Source organism: Martes martes (genome assembly GCF_963455335.1).
Source record: "Martes martes genome assembly, chromosome: 12".
NCBI classification, from domain to species: domain Eukaryota; kingdom Metazoa; phylum Chordata; class Mammalia; order Carnivora; family Mustelidae; genus Martes; species Martes martes.
Genome location: NC_137900.1, coordinates 17,785,434 through 17,812,981, shown reverse-complemented (window position 1 = coordinate 17,812,981; position 27,548 = coordinate 17,785,434). Strand labels below are relative to the sequence as shown.

The 27,548-nt window shown below is 33.9% G+C and overlaps 1 protein-coding gene across 2 annotated transcripts in view; it reads right to left on the bottom strand.

Annotated features, from left to right (window-relative positions):
* The window catches only part of VPS13A (vacuolar protein sorting 13 homolog A), a 236,683-nt gene that overhangs the window by 13,944 nt on the left and 195,191 nt on the right, over positions 1-27,548 (bottom strand). Inside the window, exons 58-69 of one of the 2 annotated variants that reach the window (XM_080820524.1) lie at positions 27,153-27,222; positions 26,004-26,109; positions 19,938-20,051; positions 18,016-18,161; positions 16,711-16,792; positions 15,557-15,670; positions 14,647-14,722; positions 14,394-14,557; positions 13,797-13,842; positions 13,569-13,692; positions 10,763-10,877; positions 8,001-8,170 (exon numbers count right to left, since the gene is read on the bottom strand). In XM_080820524.1, coding sequence (XP_080676650.1) covers positions 8,102-8,170; positions 10,763-10,877; positions 13,569-13,692; positions 13,797-13,842; positions 14,394-14,557; positions 14,647-14,722; positions 15,557-15,670; positions 16,711-16,792; positions 18,016-18,161; positions 19,938-20,051; positions 26,004-26,109; positions 27,153-27,222 — 1,226 coding nt within the window. In that variant the 3' untranslated portion in view covers positions 8,001-8,101. Of the gene's footprint in view, positions 1-8,000; positions 8,171-10,762; positions 10,878-13,568; positions 13,693-13,796; positions 13,843-14,393; positions 14,558-14,646; positions 14,723-15,556; positions 15,671-16,710; positions 16,793-18,015; positions 18,162-19,937; positions 20,052-26,003; positions 26,110-27,152; positions 27,223-27,548 lie in introns of those variants that run through there. The other variant, XM_080820523.1, reaches the window with a different exon arrangement.

The following is a 27,548-nucleotide window of genomic DNA, read 5'->3' as shown; positions in this document are numbered from 1 at the left end:
GTATAACCCTGTGACATAAAATCAAATAAAATATTACCCTTAAGAGATGTGAACTGTCACCAACTGGTTCAATTAAAAGTCTGGACAAAAGACAGAATTATGCTCATGACATAATTATGTACACTGATAGTAGAAGACCAATAATTAACCTACCTAATACATTCTAGAAGAAAGGCCAGAGGTGGGTCGGAAATAATGTAAGTGACAGTTATAAGTCTCTTTAACATATTTCCAGCAGAACCTCTACTGAGCAATATTTACTGATGCATGATGCTATCCATACTTGAAAACAATTTCTTTTAAACATTTTACCATTTCTTCTAATATATTTATGAATTTCAGAGCAGTCCAAATTACTGAGGTTTTATTGTCTCTATTGCTCACCAATTAATGTGTGGAAATGGTTGTAGTATTTTTCAAGTACTCTATTAATGTTGAAAGGGTTAAAAAAGGGTTAAGATTCATAGGTGCTTTTACCCTGATAAAAAGGAGACAAATGAGGAACATAAAATTTATGTAGTAGTGACCAAGAACTAGCAGCAGCTGGTATTCATAGAATAATGAAATATAGCAAGTCCTTACTATACATTGTGCTAATAGTCATATATATATTACCTCACCTGAGGTAATTAGTTAATTAATTTAATTATTTTAAACCACCAAGACTACTGTTATTTTGTTAAGTCATGCAGTTATCTCCATTTTACAGTCTGGAAACTAAGGTCAGACAAGCACAATAGATTATAAAGCTGGCAAAGGGAAAAGCTGGAACTGAACTCAGGTTTACTTGGTTCCAGAATCCAGGCCCTGGGCCATAGGGTACTGCTGGAGCTCAGAGACTTTTCACCGTCAGAATGGATCAGTACAGAAGAACTACATACCGTCCAGCGGACGCGGTGAGATGCCATTTTAACAGCTCACTGGTATACGGATTCAGATACCCCACAAGCTGTACTGTGTCAATGCTTCAACGTCATGTAATACCTAGGAATCTTTATCTTTCTGGATGACTGGGCATATCTTATGTCTCCTTTGATTCTTACAGTTCCTCTAAGCTTTGTGTGTAGCAGCTAATCAACCAACAGGAAGGAGACCGTGAAGCTCTGACATGACAGGGTTGGCCTCTAACAGAGCTCTTGATTTATCCTCCAGTCACCAGATTAGAAAATGTCACCACAGCTATAATCTCATGAGAGATGGGCAGGAATCTTGACTGCTCTCTTCAGGCCTGTAACCTTAAGATCTAGAAGGGTGTCCAATCCATAGTAAGACTTTAACAAATACTTGTATAGAGAATACATATAGGGCATTAAATTTTTCCTTTGTATTCACATTAACTATACTACTAGATCATCTAACAAAAATTCACTTATACATATATAATTATACATTTACTCTTTTAGCAATTTTGAATTTGAAGTAGTCTGGCAATTTATTCTACTTTACAAGAACTATGCAGACTCCCACACTTGTATGTTCCAACACTGGTGCTTCACTGTATCTCCAACTTAAAACAAACTACCTCAGACTTGAAGTGCCACAAAATGCCTAACATATGTTTGTCCACATTGCTTCCTATAGGGTTCTTTACAGGGGTAATTTTTCACTGAAAATTTGACATCCAATTCATTAGAGTCATCTTCAAAAGTAACTGGGACATCAATTTCATTTGAATTTATAACTGAAGACTCTTAAGTGATAGAAAAAGTATATGCAGCGCTTCCTTTCATAGAGGACATTAAAGTTTGTTTTTAGGTGAATGAAAGTGGAATCCAATTCAATTCTGTATGAAAAGGAAAAGGAATGTATGAAAAGGAAGAGTTTTATTTGGCGAGAGAACATCCTTTCATAGGATATCTTGCCAATAAAAAAATAAGACTTCATAACTTAATACGTTGTTTTTTTTAACAACACTACTGTTAGAGCACACACTTAAAAAGTTTCCAATGAGCTTTACTAAGTTCAACTTCAGCTGGAAATTTCCGTGCTGTCCAAAGTAACCAGGGGAAGTCACACAAGGTAGAGCTCTAATACATAAGTAAAGAAATCCCAAGTTATGATTTAGCATCGTTAGCTAAAATAAAGGTGAAAGATCTTCTAAATTAATACTCTGGTAAGAAGAGAGTAAGACTCCAGGTGAACCTACCTGAGTGTAACATTTGAGGATGTACTAAATTTTCTGTTTTGATAGTATTTCTCCTTCTCTAACATACTTACAAATTTAAGGGATGCAAGGATGACATACTTTTGAAAGATTTAAAAATGAAATTGGTCTCATTCAAGTTACTGGATTAGAAAAGAGAATTTTTAAAAATCACTTTATACTTGAGACAAAGAGAAAACTGGAAACTCCACTAAGTGGAACCATCACCTCCAGAAAAAGATGTTAATTTCAAAGTTTTATTCAAAAAGTATTGTTATGTAATACTGGAGATTCTAAGTGGAGTGAGATGCTCTTCTGGTGCAAAATCAAGTTAGTGGGACTTACTACTAAATGTTGGAAAATATGGGCCTTCGAAAATGATGTACCCCAAAACTCTCCACAAGATCTCTGCTAAATCGATAAATGAGGTATGAGACTATATCCAGGTTGGATGGGTAATCTCCTTGCCCATAGGATCTGCTTTATTTGGGACACTAAGAGCTCAAACTTTCCTGGACAACAGCATTTGGCTCTCTTCAAATTTCTCATCCCATTCAGAAGTCTGCTTCTGGAGGGAAGAGTTAAAAAATGAAGAGTGAAATCCAATAAGCCTTTGTCTCCTAGTTCTTGTCCACTTACTCAAAATTTCAGATGAAGCCAGGAAGAGTGTTCGGAACTACTCTGGTGATCTGACTGCCTATGGTAAGCCCTTTCTTCCAGATCAGTTGTAATTCTCCTCCCGAAGTAAAGGGAAAGACCACGTCAGCCGAAGGCAGTTATCTTCCAACTGCCATTTAGGCAGTGTTTGAAGCTAATTATAAACACCTGTAATTTCTGAAAGAAAAGAAATACACAACAAACAAAAACAGCCTCCCTGCTACAACTCACATAAGCATAATAACATCATGGAAAGAGATGTAAGAGATTCAAAGACAACACAGATAAAAATTTAAAATATCTGAAATGCTTAAGAGTATACTACCCTCGTGGGATAACCCAGCTGACAACATTCATGCACAGTGAATGACACAAAGATCACACACACACACACACACACACTCACTCATTCTAAGAGACAAAGATTTAAGGGGTGAAAACTTTAAAAAGATAGAAACATGTTCAACAAAAAACAAGAAAGGAAAGCTATTGCAGCTATAAAAATTATAAAAATTAAGAAAAGATTCTGCTGGCTTATATGTATTCCAGAAATAAAGACCAGTTTCCCCACACTGGAATTATTCTATGAATAGATCACTTTTTTAAACTTTAGAAGTTAATAATTCTATTTATAAGAACTTACAATAACAAAAATATACAATAGAAATTTATACATTTGGATTATAATCATGTTAATAAAAATTTTAAAAGGAACTATAACATAATGGTGGGGAGACAGGATAATTTTTATTCCTATAGTTTCCTACTTTACTGAGCATATATTCTTTAACATTGTAAAAAAAAATAATTTTTGAAAATTTTTATATCTCCCATAAAATAGAACAGTTATAGACTGAGAATCAATGTTAGCTAACTGATTCACAAAAGGATTTAGCTCCTTCCATGGAAGTACGGGTCTCTTAATTTTTTAATTCTTAGAAATCCCAAGCTCTGGGGCACCTGGGTAGCTCAGTGGGTTAAAGCCTCTGTCTTCGGCTCCGGGCATGATCCCAGGGTCCTGGGATCTAGCCCCACATCAGGCCCTCTGCTCAGCAGTGAGCCTGCTTCCCCCTCTCTCCCTCTGCCTGCCTCTCTGCCTACTTGTGATCTCTGTCTGTCAAATAAATAAATAAAATCTTAAAAAAAAATAAAGTCCCAAGCTCCACATTCAGAAAATCTTTATAGACATATATGATTAAAAGGTTATTGATAAATGATAACTTAGGGTAGAAAAACAGCATACCCAATTAAGAATTTTTTATATGTGTGTGTGTATATATATATATATTTAGCTAAGTTTCTGACAATCCTGATTATGTTTTTTTTTTAAAAAAAGCTAATAACTATGTTATTTTGAATGCTCAGATATTTATGCATGTCTAAGATTCAGAACAATGGCACACTGCAATTTAGTACATATCTTTATTATAATTTCCACTGTTTAGGATATTTATATTAAGAAAGAGGGCTATATTAAAAACCAATTTTACAAATTATTAGACATTTAATTTTAGGCTCATTTTTTAGAGGTATACTGTTGCTGGATAAATTCATCACACTGATTGAGATAATGATGTACATGAAAATGGTCTGCCACATTAAAACTAACCAACCATAAACCCTTATGTATGAAAATCATAAATTATTCTAATTACCTCCCTAACACATACCTATTTGAAATCATGTGTTTTATTCTTCTCTGATTCAGGACTTTCAGTAATGTTTTGTATTGTATTAAGTGTACTCACTGCATTTCATCAATTCAAACATTCATACACTGAAATTAAAGGTTAAATTAACAATCTTAACATTTTTAATCAATCTCCATTTATTCCCAAGGTGCAGGGACAGAATAAAGAAACTGCTGTTTTTATATGTCCATCATAATTATTACTTGATCTAAATGAATAACCGTGTATCTTATTTAGACCCCATAAAACCTCTAATATTTTTTACTATTATAAATAATAAATTCTACATTTGCAAGGAAATCTCTAAAACAAAACCCAAAGGCTTGAAGGTACAGTGTGAGTACACAATAACACTTAGGATGGTTGTTATTGGTCTTCCGCTCATTACTACAGGAAAGTATGAAGCTGAATTTCACCACAGGACTTAAATCGGATAAACTACTACTGCAGCTATCATTCTTTATATGACCTTGGGTGTAAATACGATAGCATATATTTCATGTTGAATATTGACGCCTTAGCCATAGATCTACAATGGCTCCATTTGCAGATTTTAATAACATGACTTGAAAATCAACTGATTTTCAACTGATTAACACTGGTATGTATTTTGAACAATTTCAAAAAAGCAAAGTTTATAAAATCCAGATTATTTTAAGCAGAGAAACAAATTTATTCTGACTTCTTGTTTCATAAGGAATATTGACAGCTGTATTACTCTGGATTTACATTTGCTATATCGAATTCATCTTATTTCATTCACAGGCTGCTCTTATAAGTTTATTCATGGTGACAGGTGTTCACAATTCCAGGCTTTTTATGGATTTTTCTTCCTGCCAGTTTTCAGTATGTTATTCAAGTCAAGTAAATACAAAGGCAAATAAAGAATGAGTAATTACTCCCTTAGAGAAGAGAGAAAGATGTTCCTTCCCTTTTTCTATACATAAGCAGTGACCGTGTAAAAATGCAGAATATAAATAAAGGATATGGATAGGTGTGGTATCTCATAATCAACCTTTCAAATGCGGCTTTGTCACTAGACTTTCTCATTAGATCATACTTTCATTTTAAAATTCTATTTAATTATAGAGCTTCTAATAAACAAAAGAACTATTCATCTCATGAAAGTGCCACAGTTGAACTCATTTTCTGCTTATTTGATGGAGTAAGCAGGTATTTTTGTCCATGTCCTTTATCTCCAACAAGAGCACGTTAGTATAAATAGTGTAATCTTAAATCTTGAATTTTTCTCTAATAAAAAACAATTTTTTTTAAACTGGAAAAATAGTCAAAGAAGCTTGAAAAGATTTTTTCACTGTGGCAGGAAAACAGAAACAGAAAGAACAAGGGCAATTTTACTGTCAAAGAACATATTTCACTTCTAAGGGTTAAAAACTTAAGACTGATGAATCCTTAGAACCACATGAGCCACATAACAATTTACTAGCTACCAGAATATTGTTTTAAATCATTTCACTTTTCAAGGGATTTTAAACAAATGTAATCTTACTTACAATTTTCTTTGCATTAAAATGGGAAGTCAATGCTGAAATATCCAGACCTTTTGCAGATAAATTCTTAAGAATCTTTATGAGAACTATACCACAATCTTAAGTGTCACAGACCAACCACAGGAAACTCAGTAAATGCCTTGGAATCGAGAAGTTTAGCATTTTTCCCTTTTAGAAAGGCCCCATGCCTAGCTGAAATGTAAAAAGCCAATGAAGACATTTCCAGAACTCTCCTTCCTAAGGCATACAACGATATGTAACAATGGGCTGTGTTCTCTCTAGCTTCTTGTAGGAGGAGGTTTTGTATGATTTGGCCAAGGGTGAGAGAAACCAGTGGAGCCCAGATACCAGTCTCCAACACCAGTCATGACTATTTTAATAGTAACTGTTCTCATGCATTCACTTATTCCAAAAAGATAAGAATACTATTTTGAGGAAAACAATAATTACATTCTTTGACACATATTTCTTAGTCCTAGTACACACAACCTTAATTCCTACTTAATTTAAATGAATGTTAGGCAGGTAGGTATTTCAGAAGAAATGTCTTAATACTTTTTAGCATCTTTTGTAAGCTCAATATTAAAAAATTAAAAGTCATTTTCTAAGAAAAAGAGAATACTGGTTTACAGAAGTAAAATGTTGGTAAACTTAAGAATTAGTCTCAGAAATCATGGGCTGAATCAATTAAGCCAAAAGTTGAACAATTAAGGCAGTTATTTACTATAATCTAATTAATATAAGCTCAATATACACAAACTGATTAACATAAATAAGGTAAATGATTCTTTGTTGATCCCAAAGCACAGCAGCCATAGGGATTAAACATCGTATTACTGTAAGAGAAAGAGACACAAACAAAGAAACAGACTCTTAAGCCCTGAGAACAAACTGGTGATTACCAGAGCGGAGGTGAGTGGAGAGAAGGGTGAAACGTGATGGGGAGTTAAGGAGTGCACATGTGATGAGCACCAGGTGACGTATGGAAGTGTGGAATCACTGTATCATATACGTGAAACCAGTTTTACACTGTATGTTAACTATACTGGAATCTAAATAAAAATTTCAGAAAACCCCATCATATTATACTAATAGTCATTTACTCTTTAGAGGATTTTCTTTTCTTCTTCTTTTTTTTTTTTTGTGTGTGTGTATCTAACTTGCTCGTGAAACAGGACAGAATAGTTTTATTTAAATTAAAAATTAAAGAAAACACTTCAGTGCACAAAACAAACAGTTCTGCTCATAGATCTTTCAGAGACATTGATAATATTTTCCAATAGAACCAAGAAAAAAACATACATAATTCTGTTTACTATAAAAATTCTTCTGATGTCCTGAATTAACTTTTAATATTTTATAAGAGGGATACAGCATACAGATATTTAGGTTAATAAGTAAATATAATGACTATAAAACCACTTTGTTCATTGTATATATACATATGTAATGAAATAAAAAGTGAACCAAAGAATAGAACTTTTTTCTTTGTAAGACTATAAATTATGTCACTAATGTCCATAACAAATCATGAATGTTCCTTAAAATAGCAGTACAACCTATGTGGTTTTGGAAGAGAACAACAAATTCATATTGCTTGAAGTTACATAAATTTATTATTATTAAATGAAATTTGACAAAAACACTCTTAAAATGCTAAATATAAAATACTGACTAGGTATTACTATTCTTTTTTATACGATGGCATTCTATTACAGCCCAGAAAATTTACAGAGTATTAAAAATGGTATTGTCAATAAGCAGATACTTGAAAATAAAACTAGTGAACATTAAAAAAATATTTAACTTTAAATCTTAAAGATGAACTCAGCATTGCAAAGCTACAAAACATATACAAGCAAATGCTAGAATATATAGTATGCCCTACTTTGGATGTAGAATATATTTTTTTCTGTGCTTAAATAATTTAATTCCTTTGCTTTCTGTAAACATGTAGAAAAACATTTTAAAAGGAAAATGTATTTTAGTACCCTAACACTGGACATATGGGCGTTGTGGTAGCAGTCATACAAAACATGTTAATGAAACATTCCAAATAAAATGACAAAGAACATATGAATTTAACATTTCAGATCTGACTAATCATCATCATCATCATCACTACTGCTACTGTGAGTCATAATCCACTCCCTGTAGACCTGAATTTTCTGTAAGCATGGTAGAGGAAAAAAGAAGCACAAAGGTTAGTTAAGCACGGCAAAATGCTTGCAAAACATGTAAAATTATGAAATGTTCAAGGAGTCAGAACAATCTTAAGGCAGAGTTCAGATCTGAGTAGGGCAGTAATTATAGATATAACATTCCATAACCTAATAGACCTAAGACTAAACCTCACTGGCTGGTACACTCAATGGATAAAATAGTTGGATGATACCAGTAAGGTGTTCCATGAACATATGAGAATTATTACTCTATTTCTCTAGTAGCTAACTTGAATCGACCAGCTGGAGGCACTGTAACACGGTACTCCTTTCTAGATACAAAGGCATACAACCAAAGAGTGTATTTTATATTTAATTATATTTAGGCCCATATAATTTACTGAACACAGAGTACCTTTTTTTTTTTTTAAGAGAATTAGAAAATAAAAGAAGAAACATTTAAAGTATTGTACATTTGCTAAAGCACCAATGTTAAATCACTTAGATTTAATCTCTCTAGATGAGACTTTAAATCCTGTTTCTACGTCATCTGCTTTTTTTTTTTCCATCTGCTTTTTTTCTAGAGTACTGGCACTCGTATTGCAAAATATTTGCTAATGACAGATTTGATTTAAAAAGCACCATTACCACCAAACCAACAACATGCTTTTCACACCTATAAGAGAACAATGCTAACCACAATCATCCTAAGGCCTCTGGTGAATTCCTATAGGTATTCCAGCTAATACTGTGTTTAATGCTCTTGCTGAAAAACAAGTAAAAATGGCTACAAGGATTGTGAGGTTTTAGTCATTCAAATAGCTCTTTTAACAGTTAACACTAAAACTGGCCTACTAAAAATAGTATCTACCTTTAAAAACACAGAGCCAAAGGTCATGGCTTTTAAATCCCAAAGTTTAAAGCTTCAGCAAACCATTAATGTAGGTATAAAATAAATTTACTTGTCACTAAGATCAAATTATCAACTGAGAGAAATTTTTGTATCTCATGGCTTTCTTATTTATCATAATCTATTTCCTAATAATGAGGATTATTCCCCTCACTACTCATCCTTCTTACTGAATTAATTAGAAGTTTCTCAGGAAATATTTTTAGTTTTTCAACAGGTGATCTAATAACTATTCAGCCCAGCACAATGTCAGTAATAGGTTAACATAAGCTACTAATACAAGTAACAGGTTCCTTCCCTAAAAAGGGAAGGCTGGAATTGAGTAGAAGTATATTTTTCAAATTTATTAACCAAGGGTGACTTCTGCACCATTTCCATCTTCCAAAGAATGATATACTATCACTACAGAGATTGCACAAAATGCGTTTTAGAGCACAACCTCTCACTAGATCGCCACTTCTGTCCCAATGTGCAATTATTTGGATGCTTTAAAAACATTTTAGACACACTATCGCTTTACTAAATAATACACACTATCTCAATGGTCATGTTTTACTATATTAGATGAAAGTACATTTTATGCAAAATTATATATCCTGCATGTAGTGGGTAAAATATTGAAGTTTTAAATATTTACCATGATCATTTTAAACATGACAATATTTAAAATATCAGGCCTACAAAGGAAGGACCATATCCCCACTGTTCATTATTATTACTAATATTTTCAAGTCTATATAACAAAATGACTCCTTGTCTGTTTGCAAAAAAATGATTTAATTTAGTAGTCCATATCTAAACCAAAGATGAAATAACTTTAAATTGGTATAATCTATTATGGTATGTTACCTACACCATAATCTAAATTTTAAAAAGTCCAGTTTTCAAAGTAAGAAAAATAGCTATTATTTTAGATAAAATATTCTACCTCCAAATGGCTTTTTGTTTCAAATCTGATTTTCCTTAATAAAAGATGTTGGCTTTCATGTGAACTGCTTATCAGATCCCACAGGTTTTAAATAGACCACACAGGCATAAGGCAAGAAGAGGGTCAAGGCTAGTTGAGTATCTTCAAAAGAAAAGTCAAAGAACCCAAGAATTTCACCAACAGCAGTGGTAATGGTTTTTTCCTTATTCATGTCCAAGTGGACATGAGAACTGTGTAAAAGCTACTAGTGGCCTGATATGCAGAGGGAATACCCTAAACAGAAATGGTTTAATTGGTTAAGTAAGTACCACCAACTATGAGGGTACATAAGGCACGATGGTTTTCAACAAATTTAGCAAATCCAGTACAGAACTAAGAACACCCTATAAAAAGATCAGATTCATTAAAATCCTATTCAAAAATTTACCAATACAAAAGCTTTTCTTTGTATTCAAAATACTGAAACAGCTGTACGTAGTTTGAAAATTTTAAGACTAAAATCTACTGTTGGCTTTCACTTGTAAAGTCATGCATTAATTGTTTTCATATCAAACTTTTTGATGCCTGTAAAAAAGAAAAAAAAATCTTATAGTAAATAAATGTACATTAAAACCTAAGTATTAGAAACTTATAAATAGAATTAAGCAAAACACATAAAAGCCCAAATAATCTAACATATATTTAAAATAGTATATAACTATTTTTAATAAAGCGAACCTGACTAAATTACTTGTAATGTGTAAAATATTTCTTCACCCACCTGTAACATCTGGTTTCCAGTCCCATCCCTCAACCTGTAAGGTCTGATGACTCCATCCTCATTAAAGAACCGCGGGGGCCGTAGGCTCTCCACTTCATCAGAAGTCTCTGTAGCTCTGCAGGAAAAAAAATATAACTTGACTACAAAAATTATTCAAGAACTCTCTAGTACACTTTAAAATGCAACTACTAAAAAGAATCTTCTTTTGGATAAGACTATTACATCACTTCTCTATTTTAAAATTTGTCTTTATGACACTAATGTAAGTTTTCTAGAAAAATGTCAACTTGTAAAGAAGTTTGTTTACAGATTGTCTTGGATTTTCTTTGTAGACAATAATTAGAATCGGCAAATGAATGTTACTTTTTTTCTTTTTTCTCTGATTTAAGACTTCATTTCTTTTTCTTTTTCTATTATACTGTCTAGCTCTTCCAGTTCAATGCTAAGTACACCAATACGATACTAAATATAAGAGGTGATTGTAGCTGACCTTGCCTCATTTCTAACTTTAAAGGGAAAGTATTCTTCTATTTCTTTTTTATTATTTATTTATTTATTTGACAGAGAGAGACAGTGAGAGGGAACACAAGCAGGGGGAGAGGAAGAAGCAGGCCTCCCGCCAGAAGGGAGCCTGCTGTAGGGCTCGATCCCAGGACCCTTGTATCATGACCTGAGCCAAAGGCAGATGCTTAATGACTGAGCCACCGAGGCACCCTAAAGGGAAAGCTTCTAAGAGTTCTCCATGAAGAACCAATATTAACAAAAAAATTTTTTTAAGATATCTTTTGTCAAAACAAGGACGTTCATTTCTACACTTAGTTTGTTTATAGTTCTTTGTTATTGTTATTGTTTTTAAAAAATCTTGAATGGGCAATGAAGTTGAAATACGAAATTCCTTTCTGGTCATTGCTGTCATCATATAGTTAATCTCCTTCAATCTCTTATTGTTATAAATCACATTACATGTATGGTTTTCTAATGTTCAAATACCCTAACATTCCTCATAGTCCCATTTGGGCTTGACAGTTAATGTTTGAAAAATATATATGCATTGCTAGATTTGGTACTGTAATAATTTAACATTTTTGACTGTATGGACCTACATGAGAATGGTCTATTTGTTCATTCATTCAAAAAATATTCACAGATTCAATCAACATTAATTAAGAGCTTACCACATAATGTATCCATACGTATAATACATACATATGGGTAAATTCTCCAATTAAAAAGCAGAAATTGGCAGAACAGATAAAAAAGTATGATCCAAGTATATGCTATCCAAAAAAGACTGACTTTAGAGTCAAAGATGAAAGTTAAGTTGAAAATGAAAGGATGCAAAAGGATATAACATGTAAACAGTAACCAAAAGAGGGCTGGAAAAGCCACACCAAGTTCAGAAGAAAATTAAATTTTAAACAAAATATTCTCATTAAATACAAAGGACATTTTACAAGAAAAGTTAATACATCAAGAAGATATAAAAATTATGAACACATAAGTACTTAACAACAGAGCTCCCAAATACATGAATCAAAAACTGGCAGAACTGAAAAGAGAAAAAAAAATCAGTAATAACAGTTATTTCTATATCCCACTTTTAATAATGACTGCTAAATAGAAGATCAGCAGGGAAACAGAAGACTTGAATAACACTATAATCCAACTAGACCTAATAGACCTCTATACAGAGAACATTTAATTCAACAACAGGAAACTATGTATTTTTCTCAAGTGGACACAGAACACTTTCCAGGACAGACCATGTATTAGGCCCTAAAGCATGTCTTAATAAATATAAAAATGCTGAAACCTATACGGCTTGTTTTCTGGCCACACAGAATAAAACTAGAAGTTTGTAAGAGAAGGAAATTTGGGCACTTCACAAATTTGTGGGAACTGAATGGCAGAAGGTCCAAGAAAAATAACCAAGGAAAGTAACTACTTTGAGACAAATGAAAACAAACACAATGTACCAATATTTATGGGAGAAGGCAAAGACAGTGCTCACAGAGTGATTTATTGCTGTGAATACCTAACACTTAAAAAGAAGAAAGATCCCAAATCAATAATCTAAATTTACACCTTGCAAAACTGGAGGAAGAAAAGCAAACTACCCAAAGCTAGCAGAAGGAAGGACATAAGAAAAATTAGGGCAGAAAAGAAAATTAGAGCAGAGATAAGCAGAAGAACAATGGAGGGGATCAATGAAACCAAAAATTGGTTCTCAGAGTCAACAAAAATGACAAAGAAATAAAGAAAGAGGACTTCAACTGAATGAAGAAGGAATCTGATTAAGATTTCTATTAAATAAAGAGACTGAATTAGTAATCAAAAAACTTACCAGAAGTAAAGGTCAAATCCAAATGGCTTCACTTCAATTTGATAAAATTCAGTGAATTTTATATAACTCATGGGTAATTCAGTAATTTTTATAACTCATGGGTGTGTGTGTATATGTATGTGTGTGTGTATATATATATATGTAGATAGCATTACACATATATAATACCTGTATATCATATATATGGCATTACATTATTCTAATGTACTTATAATAAGTAAGTAAAAGCCTGCTTAACTTGCCAAGCCCTTCCTGCAAGGCTGCTGGGAATGAAGGACCAAAAAAGAAGGACTCGGTGATGTCAAAATGATGCAAAGGAAACTTAAATGGGAATTAGGAAGACAATACATAACTTGCCATATTCTAAGGTTCAAAACGAAGGGCCTTGAGCCAAACAGCCGATTTATTTTATTTCTCACAGTTTAAGCATTTTACTCGTATCTTCCACCAGAGAGAACTTACCTTTTTATTCCCTGAAATGTACTGCTGGCCATGTCTATGATGCCTCCAGTTGGCCTCGCCACTGCTCCAACCAAACCCTTCCCAACACCTTTAAAGAAACCAGCTGCTCCTTCTTTTTGAGCTCCTAGAAAGAAAGAAACAAAGGTTTAGGCAAGTGGATCAAGAATGAAAACAAAATCAATTTGTGAAAGACCTGGTAATCTATATGGCCCAAAGGAATGTACTTGCCTTTGATTGGTTTTGTAACAATTCCTGTTATGCCACTTACAAAACCCTAGGGAGGAAAAGGAAAATTTATAATACTTTCAACATGATTCTTTAAAGAACCAACTCTGGCTTACAAAACAAAATAGAGGGTTCTGCTTTCTAGATACTGTAAGAATCTAGAAAGCACTGGAACAGAAATACATCTAGAAATGCATTACCTAAGTATCCTAGTTAAACAATGCTTTTAGAGGTTACTGACGTATTTTATACAGGTCACAACTCACTGCTTCTCTAATATCTAAATAATGCTTGAAGGAGTGCAAGTTAAGTATCTATTTTCTTATTTGCCAAATGTAGCTTTAAAAGATATTCCCTGAGGAGCACTTGGGTGGCTCAGCCGGTTAAGTGTCTGCCTTCAGCCCAGGTCCTGGGATCGAGCCTGGAGTCGGGCTCCTTGCTCAGAGGGGAGTCTGCTTGTCCCTCTCCCTCTGCCCCTCCCTGCTGCTCGTGCTCTCTCTCACTCTATCAAATAAATAAATAAAACCTTAAAAAAAAAAAGGAAGAAGAAGAAGAAGAAGAAAAGCCCTGACTGGTTCACAACCCTGGGAAATTTCTTACAGAAACTAAGCCTTTTCCTCCACGAGTGATGCCTTCTCTAAGACCGGCTGGCTGCCTATTCATGGCTTCTCTCCTCTTCTGCTGGTAGTCTTCATCCATGGTCATAGCTGCCACCCCTTTAGCCATAGCATTGGTGATTTTGGAGGCAGCACCGGCTAATCCACCTAGCAGAAACGATCATTATTTTTAGTAAAAGCAGAGGTACCATTACTTTCTTGCACTAATCACAGCTGGTAGGCATCCTCTTTCTTACCAACAGCTCCACCAACTAATGCCTTCAGTCCCAGTGCCATCCCCTCCACAAACTCTTCGGGACCCTGGATGGCTCCCTAAAGGGTCAAATAATAACAACAAAGGTTACATTTTCTTTTAAAGTGAACTTACTGATATAAATGAAGAAAGCAGTAGGGACAAGAATAAAAATATCCTAGAGGAAGTGACACAAGCAAAAAACTTCACATTAACAAAATTCTAAGAGATACTTCGCGATGTTGAAAGTACAAGGAACAAGTGGATCCAAACTCAGGAACAGGACTGTTCACCAATGTGTACAAAACATGTTTGCTCCAAACTGTAAGTTCCAGGAGGAAAACATAAGCACAAACTACTCTTGTTAATTTTTGTAAAAGAAGTAACTGCACTTTAAAACTTAATATTGATGTTTCAAATATACTGTACAATATCAGTAACAGTTTTACTTTTTCATTACCCTCTACATTTAGAAGTTAAAGTAGGAGAGTTTTGAATGTTTTAAAAGAAAATGTTAAGGGACAAAACAATCACTATTTTGTCACTGATTAAGATGGTTTTGCAGAGTGTCTGCCTGCAGTTGTTTTCACTGTCCCACACAACTGTGCAAAGCAAGGCTGCCTGCCCATGGTGATCTTACTTCTACTACGGAAAACATTTATCTACCTTTAATATTCCAACAGAATACTGAAAATTTAGTATATCTTAGTAAAATCTTAAGTTTAGATTTTGAGGGAAAGGGGAAAATTTCCCTCCAAATTTCTCAAAACCTCTTACAATTTTTTGCTGTAAAATCACGTTCTTCTGTTATGTCTCCCAAAATCTATTTACACCTACACTTCAAGTTAACAGTTTGGGATGCATTATTTTTCATAAGTATTAGTGATACAATGCAAGAATAATTATTTTTTTACCTGGTATGGTTCATAAAAAAATGCTTCCACACCTTCAGAAAATTCTCTAATCAAGCCAAAGGGATTTCCCAAAACTTCAAGTCCAAGAATGAGTACATACATTTGCTTAATGGCCTAAAAATGAAATACAAATATAAATCCATTCATTCAACTGGAAAAAAATTTTGATGTTCAGTACACACATCCAGTTTCTTTTCTTTAAGGCTAACACCCTTGCCACCAATTTCAGCACCTATACCATATCACCCTATTTATCACTAGTTTTGTTTTTAAAAAGTGATTTGGTGTTAAAGAGTATTACAGATAGTATGACATATTTACATAAAGCTTTCGAATACTCAAAATGCTTTCACTTTTACAACTATGTGTGACAGTTGCTATTACCACCATCATTTTATAGGCTGGAGAAACATAAAAGTCAAATAATGCCCAGGGTCACGTAGTAGGTAAATAGCAAAACTGGAATCCAAACCCAGACATCTTGAATCAGGCTTAGTGTCTGTCCACTACAGAACAGCTGTCTCAGATGCTATCTAAGTTATATCCTAAGATACAGGAGTCTTTCTAAAGGTGGAAAAAAAAATCCATTAAAATAACATATCTAACTGGGGTGCCTGGGTGGCTCAGTGGGTTAAGGCCTCTGCCTTCGGCTCGGGTCATGATCCCAGGGTCCTGGGATCGAGCCCCGCTTCAGGCTCTCTGCTCAGCAGTGAGCCTGCTTCCTCCTCTCTCTGTCTGCCTCTCTGCTTACCTGTGATCTCTGTCTTTCAAATAAATAAATAAAATCTTAAAAAAAAATAACATATCTAACTGACTGAACAACACAACTACGTTAAAAACAGCCTGTATTCAGTTAGTTGCTAATAGCTTCCCTCGAAACTATTTTTTTAGAGTACGTTTGGTGAATTAGTTAGTATTTTATTTAAAGATATTTAAGTACACTTATCCAAAAAATATTTCTGTCAGTGGCTCAAAAAGAGAAAGGCAAAAAAATGAAATGGTGGCATGGCTCAATTTCTTTTTCAATTCTGAGAAAAAAAAAGTTTTAAGATTTTGAAAATGGCTATTTACTTCCTTGTCAAATCTACATTATACTTGTACAGACCCAGTTTCACTGTCTCAATCTGTCCCTTTATAAAATATCTCAGACAAACCTGTTTTGAATAGTGTCTTATTACTTCCGACTGTAGTTCAGATGCTGTATGGAACTGATAGTTCAGCTCAAAAAATGCAAGCCTGAAACACATACAAATGTGTGTGAGGGTGTGTGTAGGAGGGGAAGAGGGAGACAGGGGAAGAGAATGTTTTTAATATTAACAAATGGTTTCATTTTCTTTCCTTTTCGTACATTTCCCATGCCAATCAGAAAGCCTGCTCTTTTACATAGGCACATTCTGGTCAAAGAACCCTCAAAGAATCTCATGAAAGCTATGGACCTTATCCTCAGAAAAGCTACCAATATAAACATATTTTCAAATCCTTCAGGGGATTCAGAGACCCTCTGGATCCCACTCACGGACATGAACTGTATTTTCCAACTCTGCCCTGTCATGGCCCACACAGAAATGTCTGGCATGGTGAGGTGAATGGAGAGGTTTTACTTTTATCTTTTTCTTTTTTTAAAAGATTTTGGCCATTCTGCTCAAGAATGGCCAGGCTTCAGTTGCTGCAGATCCTGTCTGATCGGCGTATGGCTGAGGAACCAAGGTCGGTTGACTGCTAACCTATTCACAGCACACACGAATCCACTGCTTGGGAAGCTCTCTGTTAGCTGGTAAGACAGAAGCCGGATGAGAAATCTCATCCTATTCCCAATGTCTTCAAACCTATGTTCTTTAATTTGACTGGTATCTAACTTTATCTAGATTTAGTTACATCATACTGGATTCACTGAGTCTTACCAAGGTTCTTAGTAACGTTGCTGGGTGCTACCTGAAAAGGTCGTTCTCATCTGAAGTCTCCACTCTGACTTTTTTGAGTTTATTTGGTCAGGTACTCTAATAGCTTCCATTACGACTCACATTAAAATGTATATTCTCGGCTGTAACATTTAAATGAATCCCTTCATTTCCCCTATCACGGCTTTCATTTTGCTCTAGTCGCAAATGCTCTGAGAATCTTGATCCTAAGAGCCCTGAAGCCACATGGTATAAGTGCCATACCTTCGCGCACTCAGAGCTTCTCAGGAATCCTTCTGTAGCCCAGAAAGGCCTTACATGTTGCACAAACTTGTATGGCCTCTGTCCCTCTTTCTTAAGGAAATTATTTAATAATTATTCTTTTCCTTCTAGTTAAGGCTCAGCAGGTTAAATGTTACTTAAATCATATTCCATTTAACAGCAAAACCCGTATTTGTCTATGATTTCCAATGTCCTTTGTACATTTTTTCACTTGTAAAGTTTTTAGATAAACGTAAAAGGGACTTTTCATCAATTTATAGATTTGAGTATTAAACATACTTAAAAACTACATCTTGTACATCTGTGAGGGTGGCACCAATACTCTTCAGCAGAAGATTTAAAGAGCGAACGGCCACGAGTCCTTCCTGTTGTTCTGAATCTTTAGCTTCTTCTCTGCCCGACCTCAGTGAAACACTTAAATGCAACTAAAGAGATAAAGAGACAAATATTTAAGCACTATCTGCAAAATGACAATTTTAACTTTTAAAATTTAATCTTATTTTAAATTTACTACACCATAAGATTTCAAAGTTTGATAAATTTCAGTTTCACAATTTTAGATTATGCCAAAATTATTAAGTGAAAAGTTAAAGGAGTTTAAAATTGAATACAGCTCTTTTTAAATTTTAAATTCAGTAGTGTAAGCTAATATGGTACTTAGATTCAATTCAATTCTTTTGGTAAAGCTATGAAAATAATAATTTTTATGTATTTTTAAATAATAATAATAATCCAGAAGTTGAAGTTGTTGAAAATAACTCAGTGTTTCAAGTATTAGAATTAAGTTACCATGCTGAAATCAGTTGAAACAAACTTTCACACTTTTGTATTGTATGCATTTATATAATTTACATACTATATATATTGTGTATATATAATTTTCTATACAATATTTTCTTCAAGTGTTACGTAAGTATGATATGCATTTATATATATAGAATTATTTACATACAAAATGTTCTACAAGTATTGTATGCATTTATATATAATTTATAATAATATATATTGTGTGCATATATATATGCAATAATTTTCTATAATTTTCTTCAAGTGTCATGTAAGTAATTCAGAAACTCTGTATTAAGAGCTTATATTTAGTTCCATTCAGTGTTCAGTTCTTAAATCAAGGTTACTCCACAAATTAATTTACAACTCAGACTATTGTTAGTAATATTGTAGTGCATTATTTGAAAGTTGCTAAGAGAGTAAATAAATCTTAAAAGTCATCATCACAAGAAAAAAAAACTTTTTTAACACTGTATCATGATGGATGGGAACGAACTTATTGCGATGATCATTAACAGAGTATACAAATATCAAATCATTACCTTACACACCTGAAACTAATCCATGTTATATGTCAGCTATAACAATACACACACACACATCATACACAAAATTAAACAGGTTAACAGAAAACTAAGGTAACAAAATGTTAGGTCAAGACCCCAATGTTCATAGCAGCAATGGCCATAGTCGCCAAACTGTGGAAAGAGCCAAGATGCCCTTCAACAGACAAATGGATAAAGAAGATATGGTCCATATACACAATGAAGTATTATGCCTCCATCAGAAAGGATGAATACCAAACTTTTGTATCAACATGGACGGGACTAGAGGAGATTATGCTGAGTGAAATAAGTCAAACAGAGAGAGTCAGTTATCATATGGTTGCACTTATTTGTGGCGCATAAGGAATAACATGGAGGACATTGGGAGATGGAGAGGAGAAATGAGTTGGGGGAAATCGGAGGGGGAGACGGACCATGAGAGACTGTGGACTCTGAGAAACAAACTGAGGGTTTTGAAGTGGTGGGGGGGATTGGGAGGGCCTGGTGGTGGGTATTAAGGAGGGCACATATTGCATGGAGCACTGGGTGTGATGCATAAACAATGAACCTTGGAACACTGAAAAAATAAAATTAAAAAAAAAAGATATGAACGTATAAACACATCTTGTAGGTGGCTCCAATATTATTTCCATATAGAGAAAAATTGTTGTAAGTATAAATAAAAATTTCAGAGGACTATTCCTGCTACTTTATTTACAGAATTTATATACTATTAGAGAAAATAATTTATATATATATATGTAATTATATATATAATTGGGATATATAATTTATATCCCAAACAAAGCAAGTCAGGTTGCTATTACCTAGATTATCAAGGATAATAAAAATGACTTCTATTTCCCCTACCTTGATAGGAGATATATGGAAGTATTCATAGAGACTGACTTGTGATGAATCTGCTAATGAAGCTGTTTTATATTCTTCTTGGAAAGCTTCTATATCTTTATGAAAAAGTTCAACCTATAGAGAAACAAAAAGTATTAAAAACTTAAAGGATCCATCTGTTTGAGGCATTTAAGTCAATAGCTCAGATACTGCAGAACACACCTCCATATTCAACATCCATATTCAACACTGTTTATGATTAGAAAGTTATTGTATGAGAAGGGAACCTAACACCTGTTAGTAAAGCTCTGTCCCTAATTCACAAATTGATAAGCATATCTTGTTTCCATCTAATCCATTACAAAACACCAAGGTTTTCTTCTTGGGACTCTAGAGTTATCCCAAAAAGCTACTATAATCCAGTGCATCAACACTTTCTTAGGAACACTTTCTTTAAGTATAATCATAGTTCTTTTGTAGCTTTTTAGTAAATACCTCACTGACACCTACAGAGGCCCACGCTATAATCAAAAAGGGGAAGGCACTGAAAATGATGTTGCATTAAGTGATAAATATGGCTTTCATTCTTGATAATCAACATTAATTCTCTTTTAAACACAAATTTAGGTACTTCTGTGTGTTGAGAAATGGTCCCAACATTCACATTTTGACCTATCATCAACAATATCAAAATGACAGCCTTATTAAAAGTATAGTGTCTGAGATTTAAAAAAAAAAAAAAAGGATAGTGTCTGGAAATTGACTTCTCAGATGACAGTGTGAAGAGCTCTTTAGACCAGTTCCCTAGTGAAACTGGTGAAACAAACAAACAAACATTTGGGGTGCCTGGGTGCCTCAGTTGGTTAAGCATCTGACTCTTGGTTTTGGCTCAGTTTATGATCTGGGGGTCATGGGATAAAGCCCTGCATCAGGGTTCACACTCAGTGGGGAGTCAGCTTCAGATTCTCTCCCTCCCCTGTACCCCCATGCATGCTTTCTCTCTCTAAAATAAATAAATATTTAAAAAATAAATATAAAAAACCTAAATATCTAAGGCCTCTATGAATGAACCTAACAGTATAAGCAATAAAACATCTTTTCAAGAAAATCTACAAAAATTTGTAAGAAAAGTGAATCTGTAGTATTTGAACAAGTACCATTCTCTCAGATCCCCCTCCTAGTTCAACAAGCCATGACTCCACTCTCGACTGCTACACTCAAGAACACAAAGCTCCCTGTCTGCCCAGGTGACAGCTGAAATACTTTCTGCCTAGGAGGCATAAGATGTCAGCATTTCTCATCCCAGCCCTAGTTACTAGCTGCTAATGCTACATTATGGGGATCAGGGAGCTTCCGTCCCACTGCCCAGCCTCTACTCATGGAACAAAGGCTCTAATTGGGTGTAATACCACTGAGAATACTGGGTTCTCATCACTCCTGTTCCATTCGTAGCTCTGAAGCTCTGGTCAGATATTTTTACCTGGGGGACAACGAAACTTTAAAATAACGTCTTTTTCCAAAGACACCCCTAATCTCTTCCCAAAGCCTTCGACTACAAGAGAGTTTTTGAAGAAGTTCACACCTGAGCATTAGGAAATAGTAAATGTCATAGGGAAAGATAACTGGAAGGAAAATCACTGATTCAATGAAGATGCAGGCTAACTGCAGGCCTCTTAGTTTTCACGAGTGAAATGGGGAAAGAGACAGTTTAAGGAGTCCTCCGGGGGTCAAAACAAATATCAAACACTGATGTCCAGATAAGTTCCTCGAAGAAAAAAAAAAAAAAAGCCCAAGTCTGATTAGATTAGTCTGTAGAACAATTTATGGCCTAAGGTACTGTGGAAAAAAAATAACGCAATCAACCAGCAATTGGTGGACTTTAATAGCTAGGTGTGTTGTGAAAAGAGAAGAGGGCCCCGCCCCAAAACCAATTATTCCAGGGTAAGGGTGGGTATCCCAAGATCTTCACCTCTCTGAGGAGCAACCCAAAAGCTTAACATTGCAGCAAAAGTAAGGGGTGTAGGAAGGGTAGACTTCAATAAAAAAATCTAACCAGTCACAGAATGAACAAATAAGCTAATAACAATAAGCTTTGGGGACAGAGGGATCAGCAGCCAGTTTTTATAGTGTATCATCCAAAATGTCTAAGTTCCCAACCAAAAATTATGATATGTGCAAAGACAGGAATGTATGACCCACACACTGGGAAAAAACTAGGCAAAAGAAACTGCATGTGAGAAGTGACGAGACTGGATTAAAAGAAAAATACTTCCAAGTAGCCACTATAAATATGTTCAAAGAACTAAAGAAAACCTGGGGTGCCTGGGTGGCTCAGATGGTTAAGTGTCTGCCTTCGGCTCAGGTCATGATCCCAGGGTTCTGGGATTGAGCCCTGCATTAAAGAAAACCATATTTAGAAGGTGAAAGAAATTATGATGACCATGTCTTATCAACTAGAATAATACATCAAATACAGAGGGAGAAAATTTATATATTAAAAAACCTATTAAAAATTCTGGAATTGAAAACTGTAACAGAAATGGAAGATTCATTAGAAGGACCTAACAGTGTACCTGAGCTGATAGAAGAAATAGAAACACTTGATTATATGCTAAATTAAATGCATCATTTTATCATGACCTTGAAGATAAAGTGTTAAAGATTATGCAATCTGAAGAACAGAGGAAAAAGAGTGAAGAAAAATCAACACTCTCAGAGAAATGTGGTGCATCATTAAGCATGCTAACATATACAATATGGGTATATCAGGGGAAAAGAGAGTAAAAGTAGAAAAAATATGTGAAGAAATAATAGCTGAACGCTTTCTATATTCAATGAAAAACAATAAGCAACATATCCAGGAAGCTAAATGAACTCCTAGTGCATAAATGGAAAGAGGTTCACAAAAGATATATAACAGTAAAATTGCTGAAAGTCAAAGACAAAGAGAAAAATCTTAGAAACAAGAAGAGAAAAAACTTGCTACATACAAGATGACCCTAATAAGACTAATAGTCGGGGTGCCTAGGGGGCACAGTCAGTTAAGCATCCCACTCTTGGTTTTGGCTCAGGTTGTAGTCTCAGGGTTTTGAGATAGAGTCCCATGTCAGGTTCTGCACTCAGTGCAGAGTCTGCTTGAGTTTCTCTCCACCCCCCCCCACCTGTGCTCTCAAATAAATCTTAAAAAAAAAAAAAAAGATTAACAGTTGACTTCTTAGCAGAAAGGAGGCAAGAAGACAGTGGGTAACATATTCAAAGTACTCAAAAGAAAAAAACCTGCCAACCAAGAATCCTATATCCAGTATAGCTACCTTTCAAAATGAAAGAACATGAAGACTTTTCCAGACAAAAAATAAAACTAAGAGAATTTATTGCTAGCAGGTGTGCCTTACAAGAATACTTACGAAAGTTCCTCAGGCTGAAAAACAAGTGACCTCAAATGGTAATTAGAATCCAAATGAAAAAAAGGAAAAAAAATTGAACTGGAAAAGACAATGATGTAAATAGTATAAATACATAATCTTTCCTTTCTCTTAACTACTTTAAAGAGCAACTGACTATGTACGTATAAGAAATACAGTGTTCACCCTATAGTTACAGACCAGTATCACATGAATGTGAACACAAAGAGCCTCAAAAAATACTACTGACCCAAATCCAGCAAAATATGGAAATATTATACACAAGACTAAGTGGGTTGCTTTAACATCCAATGTAATAAAATCAACAGAACAAAAACCACATCACCATCCCAAGAGATGCAGAAAAAGCATTTGACAAAATCTGACACACTTTCATGATAACACCCAGCAAAATGGAACTATTAGAGAACTCTACCTAATGTAGGTTACCTACAAAAAAAATCTACTGTTGATATCATATTTAATGGTAAAAGAATAAACGCTTTTTCTTTTTAATCAAACAAGGCAAGAATGGCTGCTCTTGCACTTGTATTCAATGTTGTACTATTGTACTAGAGGTTCTAGCAGGGCAATTAGGCAAGAAGAAACAAAAGCCATGCAGATTAGATCAGAAAGGAAGAAGCAAAACCATTCTCAGATGGCACGATCTTATATACAGAAAATCCTACAGAATTTATAAAACAACTATTAGAGGTAATAAATGAGTTCATAAGGATGCAAAATGTAAGATCAGTATAAAAAATCAATTATATTTCTATATACTTGCAATGAACAAACAAAAAATGAGATTAAAAAACAATTCTGTGCAGACTATAAAAAAGAATAAAATACTCAATAATAAATTTAACAAAAGAGCCAAACTTATACTCTGAAAATTATACAAATGTTGAAAGAAAATAAAGATCTACATAAAAGGATGACATCCAATGTTTAAGGATCAAAAGACTTCATAATGTTAAGTTGTCAGAACTCCAAAATTGATACGCAGATTCAATGTAATCTCTGTCAAGACCCCAGATGACTTCTTCAAAGAAGCTGTCAAGCTGATTCTAAAATTCATATGGAATTGCAAAGGGACCCTAAATAGTCAAAAACATTTTGAAAAAGAACAAAGGAGGAGGATTCATACTTCTCAATTTCAAAATTTACTACGATACAACAATAATCAGGACAGTACAGTATTGGTAAACAGATGGAGATGGACTTACAGATTAATGGAATAAAACTGTTTGTATGTTAATGGTCAACTGATTTTTGACAAGGGTACCAAGACCATTAATGAGGAAGGAATACTCTTTCAATAAATGGTACTGGGACAACTCGGTAGCCAAATGCAAAAGACTGATGTTGGACTCTTACCTCCCACTATATACAAAAATTAACTCAAAACGGATGAAAGACCTGATTATAAAAAACTCTTAAAACATAGGGCTAAATCTTCATAACCTTCACAACCTTAGATCTGACAAAGGACTCTTAAAAATAACACCAAAAACATGAACAACAAAAAAAGAATTTGGATTTCATTAACATTTAAACTTTTGTGCTTCAAAAGACATCAGGAAAGTAAAGCACAACACACAGAATGCGAGGGAAAAAACAAGAATGAGAGAAAATATCTGCAATCATATATCTGATATGGGACTTGTATTTAGAATACATAAATAACTTTAACAATTCAATAAAAAGGAGACAACCTATTTAACAAAGGATCTGAATAGACATTTCTCTATAGAAAATATGTAAATGGCCCATCAACACATAAAAAGACACTCAACATCACTCATCATCAGGTACATGTAAATCACAAAATCACAATGATATACTACTTCACACTCACTATGATGGCTAGAATCCAAAGGACAGATAGTAACAGGTATTGATGATGACACATTAAAAAAAACTGTATGATTCCATTTATATGAAATATCTAGAACAAGAAATCCTATAGACAAAGTACATTAGTGATTGATGGGACTGGCATGATTTCCTTCTTCAGTTGGTGAAAATGTTCTGGAATGAGATAGTAATGATCCTTGTACAATTCTGTAAATACATTAAAAAACACTGCTCTGTCCACCATGAATGATTAAAATGTATAATTGTGTGAACTGAATTTCAATAAATTTGAAAGAAAAAAAAAGTATTATTTGCCCTTGTCCTTATCCATGTAATCTGTATTACCTTCAGAATTCTTTTTATGAAGACAGCAGAAAAAGATTGTATCTGATCTACCCTATCACTATGACTTTATGGTCTTTCTATCAGTCACAAATAAGACACTTAACCTTTTATTTTTATCCCTTCTCTCACTGAATATTCTTGTCACACCCAAATTTCTAAGTTACTAATCAAAACAAAGTAAACCAGGAAAATAAAATAGGAAAAAACAATGATGTGAATATGAGTATTTCTCCCTACTACTGGCCTAAAACCTTTCCTATTTGCTAACTCACCTTCAAAAGGCTATTTTAACTTGTCTTGCTTTCTTCATCTATAATCTGAAAATGGGATTTCTACCAATTTACCCACCATAGCAGAGTAAGAAAAATTTAAAAATTTTATTTTTAAGATGGACCATTTTAATACATTTAAAAATTTCTAATTTTTTTAGTCCTCCTCCTTCCCCAATCCTTCCCATTAATACTATCATTCTAAATCTCACCTCAGTTTTTTCAGTCACTTCGGCTTCTGTCATAAGTTCTGCTAAAGCATAGACAAATCCAAGATCTAACCTGAGGTCCATTTCTTGAATCAACACCTTGAAATACCTATAATACAAAGTAGAAAACATTAAAAAACCATCGGTTAAAGTGCATTTAAAAAGTGAGATGAGAAAAAAGCATTAGATAATTATTAGAATGCTGAAATTCAGGATTTTATAGATGAACAAATAAAATTGTCATGGCAACACTGTTCATAATAGCAACAAACTCAAAATGTGAAAATGCCTATGAAGAGAAAACTGGTAAGTAAACTATGGTATACAGTCATATGGCAAAATATTATATAACAGTGATAATAAACTCTAGCTACATACAGCAAAAATAATAAATTTTAGTAAAAAGTTGAATGAAAAAATCCAGCCCTAATAGTATATTTTCAGTTTAACCAAAACAAATTTTTTTTTAATTAGGAAAAAAAGGGAAAACTAAGAATGTTTAGGGAATGTTTAGGGAAAACTAATAATGTTTACATACCTATGTACAATAAACTATATTTTAAGATGTAAGGGATGAAATTAGTGTTTATTGTGGTCGATAAGGTGGAGAAAACAAGAAATAGGAGGATAATATATCAATGGATGTTTCTGTCAACATCTTATTTCTTAGACTGGGTGGTGATCATTTTTTTTTTTAAAAGACTTTATTTATTTGAGAGAGAGAGAGAGAATGAGAGAGAGCATGAGAGGTCAGCTGGAGAAGCAGACGACTCCCTGCCAAACAGGGAACCTGATGTGGGACTCGATCCTGGGACTCCCGGATCATGACCTGAGCTGAAGGCAGTCGCTTAACCAACTGAGCCACCCAGGTGCCCCGAGTGGTGACCATTTTAAAGCAGTATTTTCTTGTTTCTAAAACAATATGCAGTAATTACAGAAAACTTAAGTGAGAAAATAAATAAAATGTCAGTACATTTCATTCAGAGCCTTCTGACTCTTTAAAATTATAAAATTGATTTTCCTAACTTCATAATTTAATATTTTGCACTTAAACCTTTGACTCACCTGAAATTGATTTTTTAAAGAGTATAATTAATTCACATTTAAATCAAAACATTAAATAAACACACAGAAATATATTAAGACACTTACTTAATACGTGATATCTGGGAATGCCCTGCAGATCTCATGACAATACTGACATCTGTAAAGGGCTTTGGAGCTACAAAAGTTAATAAATATGATTAATCCCATGATGCTTTAAGCAAAAGATAAGCATTTTCTTGCAATTTAATACACATCACAATGTAGAACTAACTTATTTACTAAATCATGAGTATCAATTAAAATTACTATTTGTAAGGTCTTAATTTCAGATGCCAGGTTTTAATTATCTGCATTTACTTTAAAGATAACTAATCCTTTAAATTAGTGATTTTAAAGTAGAAGTATGCATTAGAATCACCAGGGAAACACTGTGAAAACACAGAGTTCAGGGTCTTGTCCTGGACTTCCAGGTAAAGGGGCTTGGGCATGTACAATGGTCAA